A 12492-nucleotide genomic window follows, 5' to 3' on the forward strand; every position below is an offset into this window, starting at 1 on the left:
TCAGGGACATCAAAAACCTTCAAAGGTATATTGGCCTGTGAATATACCATCTATGACTGGTGTCATGGACTGTTGTGCTATGTGAATTCAGAGCATCTGTCTCCCAAATGTTTGGACTTCAAGGTTTTCAGGGAACTTTATCTTCTAAATGTGAAACATAGCTAAACTACAGGTGTACAGCTTTCATTTGACTTTTCAGGTAGTGGATATATGATGCAATTTGGAGTGCAAAGTGTCATCATAGTGCAATGAGCATTTGCATGTGACATGATGTCTGCCACAACACTAATCAATGGTCCATTGGTGTTTAACTTGACCCACATGATATCATGCTGTGTTATGACTAATAGTTAGATTTGTTTGACTTTGGGCCTTGTGTGAGCATTGTGTAAATCTCACACTTGGATCCCTTCTATTTGGTTACATCATTTTACAATGGTATACAACAAGTGTCAAAGTATGCAATGTTATCGACTATCCTTGTATTGACATAAGGATAGAGTGTAGACAATTCCATTAAAGCATTTGGGCTTATGTTAAATTTGACTTCTCTAATGTTTTCTGTTGATTTGTGATGGTCAGGTGTGAAAACGCATTTGCAATAAACCCATGTTACATGTCATTTCAGATACATCGAGGGCAAGCAGAGGAGAAGGGGCCAACATCGGTGGGGACACAGCTGGTCACAGCGGTTCCAGACGTGAGACATCAGACATGGAGGGACCCAGTGACCAGGAGGGTGTGAGTTGTGCCCCGGAGGACAGCAGCTCAAGCTCATCATCATCGGAGTTATACTATGGTGGACAATCCTGAGTGGTGACGGACTCAACAGGATTAGTTCCACCTTCATCCTTGTCCACCACCCCCAGCTCTATCACCACCCTCCATGTTCTCCCTCTCATCCACTCCAGGTACCTCAGCCCCTGCTCCTGTTAGCCCATCTGCCCTGAGTAAGGAGGCTATTGACCTCCTTAGGAGCCTCTCTATGGGTCAGACTACAGTCCTGAATGCCATCCAGGGGCAAAGCAACCAGCTGCCATGTCGTCCCTACAGTGAGTTCTCCCTATGGTGTAGGTTGGATCTGTGTTTGATGTGTTGGAGTTAGATATTTGTTCATCCACACATGGAGTGTGTTAACTTGTCATACCTTTGTGTAGTTCTGCATGGACATATGTCCATTTCCCTGTGTGAACCTTACAGCTCCTTTATAAAGGTTTGTGCCATATTCTATTGGTGCTGTGTTTACTTTCATACGTTGTACTTACACATTCCCTACACATGCATGTTGCTTGATTATGCTATTGGTTGATATACTTCAGTTCCCAGGTCAAATGCACATTGAGTTTGGCAGGCATGTGCAAAATGTACTGTGCCCCAGGGCCCAGGCTTTAAGTGTTCATCCTGATAGAGGCATGGCTATCCTGCAGTGTTTCCAGTGTGCCCTTAGAATGGTTCTAACACTGATTCTATGTAATCCTATTGACTGACATTACCTTTTCATGTGGGTGACGTGTGAGAGTCCAATACAGAGGTGTAGCTGAGAAGGTGTGTTTCACTTTAATGACACATCAATACAGATTTTTCTTTGACATCATAACAGGACCTGGTATGTGTGCAATGTGAGTGTGTCACATTCACTATTGCATCTTGATTCGAGTTGGACTGAAAGGGCCTCATGGTAGTTGTAGTCACTTCAATCTCACTTTACCAACAATTAAGAAATTGTACGCTGCATTATGAGTGAAGATCAGTTGTAGTATGGCAGACAAGTAAGAAGGGGTGAAATGAGTCTAGCATCTTGGTTAGAGTAGGAGTGAGAGGGCCTCATGGTAGTTGTAGTCACTTCAATCTCACTTTACCAACACTTGAGAAATTGTTAGCTGCGTGATATGTGAAGATCAGTAGTAACATTGCAGACAAGTGATAAAGGACAAAATATATGTGTTACAGGGATTAGTAGGTGTGATATTGATGAGGAGGTGGTGTTGTGGAACACAAAATAATGCACACATCCCTATCACTGAATATAATTTGCAAATACGTCCATTTGTGTACAGTGTGCCTGTGCAGTACCTATTCTGATGAAACAATCCCAGACAGGGTCCCTGTAAATGTGTATATTTTTTAGGGACCCCAACTCCCTTGCCTGCTCCATGGTGGGGCATCGTTTTGATGAGGAGTCAATAGAAACAGGTAGTTGTATGACTTACTGCCAATTTTGTCAGTGACGAAGTTGGTTAAGGACATAATTGAGCGGGTACAGCAGCGGAAGGATGTGTCCGATGGGCTCTATGATGGAAGGAAACATGTAACGGTGAGTACAGGTGAGTTTAAGCTTTATATCCCTCCCTTTCCGCCATCTCAGATGTTGTGGTTGGACCACCACGGTCACGCTGGCTGTAATGCAACTTGTAATTGGGCCAGCAGTTTCACTGGCAGTCTGACCCTCCCACAGCCCTAATGGCCCAATCCACGGCCGCCACGGCCAGAGTTGGCTGGCAGTGTGTGCGGTTCACCTGCGGTCTTGGCAAAGACAATCCGAGCATTTCGCAATACTGTGGTCGGCCTGCGCCGCAACTCGTAATATGGCAGTCGGACCGCGACGGTCCATGGAGCGCCAAGCTCGTAATAAGGCCCTGAGACCGGTAGTTGTAGTGCTACATAAGCACTGTGTTTTACAAACAAGGATATTGAGTGACAAAAAGAGGGATCATGCAGTGAGGCATATTATTGCATCTAGGGCCAAAACGAATGCCCTACTGTGTATGTCAGTGACTAGAGTTTTATGTGGTGATACCAATGTGTCAATCGCCGTGCCAGGGGGACTAGTTCACTGACAAAATATCAAAAGCACAAATGTCATGGGACATAAATATCGTGTCAAAAATATCAAGTACAAAAATATAATTATCTTATACTTATAATGAAAATAACAAAAATATTACAAAAAAAATCGTTATACACTAAAATCGAACACAAAAATTAGTTTTTTATTATAAACTTAGTTAAACATTGTAAATATTAAATATATTAACATTTAACAGTAATATAATGTAAATGTAATATATTTAAATAGTGTAGAATTATATATAAATGTTTTGCTTATTTAAAAAAACTCATATATTTGTGCATGTTTATGTAAACATATATAATTCTAAACTATAATTAAAATATTAAGTATAATTTATGTTCCAAATTACTAATTTTTTATAAACTTTAAAAAAAATAACAAATACATACATGTGTATATATATATTCAATGAAAAAACCATAGGTTTCACACATGTTATAGTTAGCTGGAAATTTTACTGATAAAAAACCAATGAAATTCCCCCGTTATAGTTAGTGCAGGCAACTATAACTCATGCGACCGCAATCCTCTGCTGATGCTAATACTGTATTTAGACACTTATTTGCCCATGTCTTCTTCCATTAAATTTTAGCTATACATATATTACAAATATATTTTTTTCATAAAGACACATATGTCATCAGCAGAGGATTGCGGTCGCGTGAGTTATAGTTGCCTGCACTAACTATAACGGGGGAATTTCATTGGTTTTTTACGAGTGAAATGTACAGCTAACTATAACTTGTGTGAAACCTATGGTTTTTTCAGTGAATTTGCAAGGTTTTTTAAATGCTAATTCCTAACTTTATCGTGTGTGAAACCTATGGTTTTTTCAGTGAATTTGTACGGTTTTTTAAATGCTAAGTTACTTTACGCCATTCGTGGCGTGCGCGCCCAGTTAACGCAGTCCGTTCCGTGTGCGCACCGTGCGCGCACAGTGAGCACGCGGTGCGCTTTGCGCACCGCGCGCCCACTTTACGCAGTTAGTGCCGTGCACGCACGGTGGTCACGCGGTGCGCTGCGCGCACGCGTGCCCACGTTATGCGGGATGGGCCATGTACGCACGATGCGCTTCGCGCACCGTGCGCACATGGGGGACATATTATGCGCTTCGTTGTGAAAAGGTATTCATTTGCACTATTTCGTGAAGATATAAGCCATGCACAAATGGTGCCCTTCGTGCACCATTTGCACACGGGGTGTGGAGAGTGTGGATAATTATTATTTTTTTTAATAATTTTAACCGTACGCATACAGTAAGCGTAATCGGCGATTTTTCGAAAAAAAATAAAATTGTTTTTTTGGCCTTGGGGGTTGTTTGGGGACACCTATATCGATGCTGGGTGGTTAAGAACTGAATATACTGCCCCTTTAGATGGTTTTTGTCTTTGTTTTTGCTGCCCCCCTCAGAGTGCGAGAGAGAAAATGGCGGCCGCCGCTTCCTGGTTTCGACCGATTCGAATGTTTACTTAGATCGAACAGCCAATCAGAATCACGCTCGCGCACGTCACCGTATGCGTACGGTAAGCGCACCGTAAGCGCACCGTAAGCTGGCTCAGATATATATATTGATTTAAAGGCTATTTTCTCAGAATCTACTGAACAGATTTACACCAAACCTACAAAAGGCACTTCCTTGACCTGTAGACTACCTCTCTGCCAAATTTCAAGGACCTCTGTTCAGCCGTTCGGGCTGTAGCTGTGTCTAAAGGTCCTATGGAAAAATGCATGGGAAAAACGCGTTTTGGGACCCCCCTTTTATCTCAGCCCCCGCAGGACGAATCCCCCCGAGACTTTCAGGGTAGGAGCGGAGCGCAGCGCCCCACCTATTTTGAAAATTTCGCGAGGATTCGTTGACCGGCGCCAAAGTTATTCAAAATAGAATGTTGCGGTTTTCCTATGGAAACAGGGTCCTAACTATAACTACCTACTGGCGACCGCCAGTAGGTATATATATATATATATTCACTGAAAAAACCATAGGTTTCACACATGTTATAGTTAGCTGGACATTTTACTGATAAAAAACCAATGAAATTCCCCCGTTATAGTTACTGTAGGCAACTATAACTCACGCGACCGCAATCCTCTGCTGATGCTAATACTGTATTTAGACACTTATTTGCCCATATCTTCTTCCATTAAATTTTAGCTATACATATATTACAAATATTTTTTTTTCATAAAGACACATATGTCATCAGCAGAGGATTACGGTCGCGTGAGTTATAGTTGCCTACAGTAACTATAACGGGGGAATTTCATTGGTTTTTTATCAGTAAAATGTCCAGCTAACTATAACATGTGTGAAACCTATGGTTTTTTCAGTGAATTAGCAAGGTTTTTTAAATGCTATTTCCTAACTATAACGTGTGTGAAACCTATGGTTTTTTCAGTGAATTTGTACGGTTTTTTAAATGCTAAGTTACTTTACGCCATTTGTGGCGTGCGCGCCCACTTAACGCAGTTCGTTCCGTGCACGGTTTTTATCAACTTTAATAAGCCCTGTACATTTGGTGGCCTTCGGCCACCAAAAGCACAGGGGGTGAGGTCAATGTGGATAGTGTTTTTTTTATTTCGATTTTATAATTTCATGTTGCCAAAATTACGTTTTTTTTCTCTATTAATAAGCCCTGCACATTTGGTGGCCTGCGGCCACCAAAAGCACAGGGGGTGGGGTAAGTGTGGATAGTGTTTTTTTTATTTTTATTTTTTTACCGTAAGCGTACGGTAAGCTTACGGTAAGCGTACGGTAAGCGTACGGTAAGCGTACCCCGCGAAATTGCCGAAAAAAAAATAAAACCGTTTTTGCTCTTGGGGGATGTTTGGGGACTCCCTCAACATGACTATGTGGGAGGGAGTTGTCAAAACAGCCCCGTAACATGTTTTTGGCCATCATGTTTGATAAACAACACTCAGTGCGAGAGACAAAATGGCGGACGCCGCTTCCTGGTTTCGGCCGATTCGAATGTTTACTAAGATCTAAGAGCCAATCAGAATCGCGCTCGCGCACGCCACCGTAAGCTTACGGTAAGCGTACGGTAAGCGTACCGTAAGCGTACCGTAAGCGGGCTCAGATATATATATTGATTTAAAGGCTATTTTCTCAGAATCTACTGAACAGATTTACACCAAACCTACAAAAGGCACTTCCTTGACCTAGGGACTACCTCTCTGCCAAATTTCTAGTAATTCTGTTCAGCCGTTCGGGCTGTAGCTCGTTCTAAAGGTCCTATGGAAAAATGCATGGGAAAAACGCGTTTTGGGACCCCCCTTTTATCTCAGCCGCCGCTTGACGAATCCCCCCGAGACTTTCAGGGTAGGAGCGGAGCGTAGCGCCCCACCTATTTTGAGAAATTCGCGAGGATTCGTCGACCGGCGTCAAAGTTATTCAAAATAGAATGTTGAGGTTTTCCTATGGAAACGTGGTCCTAACTATAACTACCTACTGACGACCGCCAGTAGGTAATATATATATATATATATATATATATATATATATATATATATATATATATATATATATATATATATATATAAAAGAAATACCCTTTCAGGCATTGAGTGACGAATAAATTATGCAAAAAAGAAGCAGAGAACTCTGGGTAGTTCTCAAGTTTAGGTGGAAAGCAGCTCCTGTATGGAGCACTCTCAACACCAGCGACACTCTAGATCTGCTCACCTCAAATGTCTGTTTTTCTATCAAAATCTTTAAGCATAGGATTAGCACAGTACCATCCACGCCGAGATAGAAAAGGACAAAGTCTTTTGCCATTTGTACAGCAAAGTCTTTAAGCATAGGACTAGCACAGTGCTGTCCTTGCTGAGCTGTAAAATGACAAAAGCCAATTACCACTCCAGGCACAGTATTACAGCTTTGAATTGGTAAAATACCAATCAAGCCAACCTGAAATGAGTAAAAGCAATCCCTGACACAGTGTTTCGCTCTAATTAGAGCTCTTCAGAGAGGTATAGCTTTGTCCAGACACAAGGGAGCACCCAGTATAAGTCAAAGAAATACCCTTTCAGGCATAGAGTGACGAATAAATTATGCAAAAAAGAAGCAGAGAACTCTGGGTAGTTCTCAAGTTTAGGTGGAAAGCAGCTCCTGTATGGAGCACTCTCAACACCAGCGACACTCTAGATCTGCTCACCTCAAATGTCTGTTTTTCTATCAAAATCTTTAAGCATAGGATTAGCACAGTGCCATCCACGCCGAGATAGAAAAGGACAAAGTATATATCTATTCACTGAAAAAACAATAGGTTTCAGGAGCGTTATAGTTAGGAATTGGCATTTAAAAAACCTTAGAAATTCAATGAAAAAAACAAAGGTTTCAGGGGCGCTATAGTTAGCTGGACATTTCCCTCGTACAAAACCCTAGAAATTCCCCTGTTATAGTTAGTTCAGCTAACTATAACTCCTAACCCCGCAATGCACTGCTGATGACGTCACATATTACATCACTCATGACATGGTCAGTGACATCACTGATGACATCACTGATGACATCTCAAATGACATCACTCATGACATCACTGATGACATCATCCATGTGATAAATGAGTGCACGACTCAAAATTTCAGACGGCCATTTTGAAAATCATAGATACTCCAATACCAATAACTACATACCCACTCATTAACTCTTAGGTCTACATACACCTCCACTCACTCACCTGTACAGTCACTCATACTTACAGTCACTCCGTACAAGACTATCATATGCATTTATACACCTAGATAGACACTCACACACCGCCGATCATCCATTGAGGTACTGACACACCTAGTCAGTCGTGCAAGTAATTAAACACAGTCCAATTAACTCACCTATGCAGTTAAACACACTCAAGTTCACTTACTCATAAAAATAGTACCACATTCTTACGCTCTAATAGAATCATTGATACAAGCCACACTCATCCATACAGCCACTCTCACAATCACACACTCTCACATATACCCACTTATATACTCTTACACACATATATACTGCCTTTCACATATGTAGTTAGTCACACATGTACCACTGAGATATACATTCAATCCCTAACACACCCATACATACACTCACCCAACCATACAGTCCATCACAGATGCACTCTTAAAACCATGCACCCATAGAATCACCTACTCACACATGTATGCATAGAGTCACACACACCCTACCCACACAAACACTCAGGCACCCATACAGATACTCAGACAACCAATCAATAACCCATATAGACACTCATATAGCTATTTACAAAACCATGCAGCCACTTATACACCTACACACAGACACATACAGACATTCACACAGTTTAGTCACTAGTCTGCAGTAAGATACATTTAATGACTCTCTTAAAGAGTCAGTTACGCAACTACAAAATCATCCATTCACACACTTGTACACCCACTCATTCTTCAACAGACCTTTCCCTATATATATTAAACATATTAAAACTGTACAGAAACACATACCTACTAGATGATGTCATCAGTGATGTCGTTTGAGATGTCATCAGTGATGTCATCAGTGATGTCACTGACCATGTCAATGAGTGATGTAATATGTGACGTCATCAGCAGTGCATTGCGGGGGCGCGAGTTATAGTTAGCTGAACTAACTATAACAGGGGAATTTCTAGGGTTTTGTACGAGGGAAATGTCCAGCTAACTATAACGCCCCTGAAACCTTTGGTTTTTTCAGTGAATATATATATATATATATATATATATATATTCAGTGAAAAAACCATAGGTTTCACACACGTTATAGTTAGGAATTAGCATTTAAAAAACCTTAGAAATTCAGTGAAAAAACCATAGGTTTCACACATGTTATAGTTAGCTGGACATTTTACTCGTAAAAAACCAATGAAATTCCCCCGTTATAGTTAGTTCAGCTAACTATAACTCGCGCGCCCGCAATGCACTGCTGATGACGTCACATATTACATCACTCATGACATGGTCAGTGACATCACTCATGACATCACTGATGACATCTCAAATGACATCACTGATGACATCACTGATGATGTCATCCAGTGAATGTGTGTTTTTCTGAAAATTAAATATGTTTTATATATGTATATCTCAAGGTCGATGGAAGAATAAATGGGTATATTACTGTCTAAATGGATGATTTCTTTTTGAAAAATTGATTGTGTAACTGACTGATTAAGTGTATCATAGTGAATACATGGCTTAGTGAGTAATGTTTAAATATATAAATATCTGTATCAGTCTCTCACTTTGTGTATAAGTGGCTGCATGGGTTGGAGAGTAGCTACATGGGTGTCCATATAGGTTATTAGTTGGTTTTTTGAGTATCAGTATGAGTGTCTGCATGGTTCGGTGGGGGGTATGACGTAGTGCATAGGTGCATGAATGAGTGACTCACTGTTTGTATGTGTTGAACAGAGCATGTGTGCAGGACTGCATGGGTGGATGAGTGTGTGTATGGGTGTGTTAGTGAGTGAATGACTGTCTCAATAGTGTCTTTATGAGTAACTACATATGTTTAAAACTAGTATATGTGACTATTGGTTTATATATGTGAGTATATGTGAGAGTGAGAGATTGAAAGAGTTCCTGTATGAATAAGTATGTATTTCTATAAGTAATTGTTTAAAAGACTAAGTATGTGTAAGTTTCCGTAGAAGTAAGTGTGGTGGTGTGTGTATAACTGTATATGCAAGTAAATGTATGTTTGATTCTTTATTAGCATGAGTGACTATGTGTGTGAGTAGCTCTATGGATGAGTGGCATTGTGTAACAGGATGTATAGGTGCATGAGTACATATGATAAGTGAGTACATGTATGAGTGACTGTATTGGACTGTTGGTGAATGAGTGGATGTGTATGTGGATCTTAGAATTACTGAAGAGGTTGTTGTAACTGTTATTGGTATGTCCATTGTTTTGTAAATTTTAGTCTCTATTTTTGAATGTGTGTATCAAAGCTTATATTAGGGGAAGAGGAGGTCTGCCACTCTATCACAAGGATGATGTCATCAGTGATGTCATCAGTGATGTCATTTGAGATGTCATCAGTGATGTCATGAGTGATGTCACTGACCATGTCATGAGTGATGTAATATGTGACGTCATCAGCAGTGCATTGCGGGCGCGCGAGTTATAGTTAGCTGAACTAACTATAACGGGGGAATTTCATTGGTTTTTTACGAGTAAAATGTCCAGCTAACTATAACATGTGTGAAACCTATGGTTTTTTCACTGAATTTCTAAGGTTTTTTAAATGCTAATTCCTAAATATAACGTGTGTGAAACCTATGGTTTTTTCACTGAATTTCTAAGGTTTTTTAAATGCTAATTCCTAACTATAACGTGTGTGAAACCCATGGTTTTTTCAGTGAATTTGCAAGGTTTTTTAAATGCTAATTTTTTTTTTTTCTTCTATTTTTTTAAACATATTTTTATTTAAATTTTCTTACCTTTTATAAAGACTATGGTTAAATTTGTAAAATTCTTTAATATGTTTTTTTTAATATATTTTTTAAAATAAACATGTAAAATTTATTTGCAGTACATTTTTTCTATTTTTTTTATTATTTTTTTAGTACGCGTACCGTAAGCTTACGGTAAGCGTACGGTTTACGCAACGTCCGTAATTTATCTACGCTGCTTGCGTATAGTTACGCGATTTGCGTAGCCGCGCGTACTCCGCGTGGGACGCGTGCGCGCGTACGCTACACGCGCACGTTACGCGGAAGTGTCGGGTAGTGACTGTTATGCGCATGCGCGCAAGCGCGTGTCTTTTTTACGCGCATGCGCACTTTTGCCGTAAGCGTACCGTAAGTGTACCGTAAGCGTACGGTAGGTCATGTGATCATGAAACACAACTTTTGATTGGTTGAAACTACTTTCAGTTCTAGAACTCTCCTACACCACACCCATTCCTCTCATTTCTGCTTGTGATCCCTTAGGAGAAGGAGCTGGGTTGTCTTTGTGATACGATGGCAGAACAGCAGAGCTCTTCTGAGAGTGAGGCTAGCACTAGCAGCACTGTTTTGAGGCAGAGAGCGAGGAAACAAAAGCCCTCTTATGTATGGGATTATTTTACTTTTCCTGAAGGCCAGCAAAAGGTGAATGCACCCTTAGTAACTTGCAAGCTGTGTCAGCGTGTACTTTCAAGAGGTAATCCTGACAGGAAGTATTCCTTTGGGAATCATACCATGAAGAGACACCTCAAGGATGTACACAGAAGGACACATGGTCATCTTTTTGGAGGTAACTCTTCAGAAAGACAAGCAAGTACATCCACAGCAGCTCAGCCTGCACCATCATCTGCAGAGCTGACTCCTTCTTCTGCAGGTCAGGTGAGCCCTTCATCTGTGGGGGGAGCATCTCCTTTTGCTGGCCCTCTGGAAATGAACCCTCGATTTCGAAGGGTTGATATTCGATGCGCCTTTTGTCAAGATCTAATTTGCCATAGGGAAACCAGTGTTTCCCTAGTGAACTACAAAATAGATCAGCACATTTGTCGCTTTGAATAATTTTCCCATTCTTTCTTTCCTCTGTCCCTGCATGAACACAACGGTTCTTTTAAGAGCCAACCTTATCTTTCATCTTTTTTTTACATATGTTATTAAAACCTTTTTTTTTTTTTGTTTACCGTACGCGTACGGTGCGCGTACTTTTTTTTTTTTTTTTTAAAAAAACACTAAAAATCAATTATCACATTACAAGGTCCTTGAGAGACTACAATTATTATTATTGACTTACCATACCCACTCAAAAAAATATTTATTCATTTGTTTTTTTTAAAAATAGCTTTGGTTCTAGTTTTCGAAATTTTTCTATATCAATCTGAAAAAAAAGAAAAAAAAAAAAGTATTAATATTTTTAAAACATTTTATTATACAGTACACATATTTACATATTTTTCAAAAAATATTTTTGCCTTATTTTTGCTGTTTTCAGAATATATTGCCTTAGTGATGCTGAATGTATTTGCATTACAGACTGAAACCTGAAAACCCCACTCGCTTGTAAATACTGTGCATGATTATACATGGCAAGCAGATGGGTGTGTGCTAAGAGTCTGCTTCTTCCCCCCAAAAATCGCTCCCCCTTTTTCCTACTAATGCAACTGTGAAATCACCAAAAAAAAACGCAATAAATCTCTGCCTGTAATTCCTATTTCCACACAGAGTCATGTTTTCACATTAGTCCCAAAACGAAATTTCTTTGCCAATTTGAAAGCACACTTACTGCTCTTTTTTTTTGGCAAGTGAAAATCACTTTTACAGACTGACACATTATGAAACCACTTTTTTGATTTTTTTAAATGCACATGTCCAAACTGCTTTTTCAGACCACCACCATGTGTAACCTGGGTGGCTGCCTACATTCCAGCAAGGGCAACCAGCCTTAGTGATGCTGAATGTATTTGCATTACAGACTGAAACCTGAAAACCCCACTCGCTTGTAAATACTGTGCATGATTATACATGGCAAGCAGATGGGTGTGTGCTAAGAGTCTGCTTCTTCCCCCAAAAAATCGCTCCCCCTTTTTCCTACTAATGCAACTGTGAAATCACCAGAAAAAAATGCAATAAATCTCTGCCTGTAATTCCTATTTCCACACAGAGTCATGTTTTCACATTAGTCCCAAAACGAAATTT

The 12492-nt window shown here is 40.0% G+C and overlaps 1 protein-coding gene across 1 annotated transcript in view; it reads left to right on the forward strand.

The window, feature by feature from the left end:
* The window catches only part of LOC146865484 (uncharacterized), a 218692-nt gene extending 217623 nt beyond the window's left edge, over positions 1–1069 (forward strand). Inside the window, exon 5 of the mRNA XM_085632287.1 lies at positions 629–1069. Coding sequence (XP_085488413.1) covers positions 629–813 — 185 coding nt within the window. The 3' untranslated portion in view covers positions 814–1069. The remainder of the gene's footprint in view (positions 1–628) is intronic.
* Positions 1070–12492: the final 11423 nt, after the last annotated feature.

Source organism: Triturus cristatus, chromosome 2_1 (genome assembly GCF_964204655.1).
Source record: "Triturus cristatus chromosome 2_1, aTriCri1.1, whole genome shotgun sequence".
NCBI lineage: Eukaryota > Metazoa > Chordata > Amphibia > Caudata > Salamandridae > Triturus > Triturus cristatus.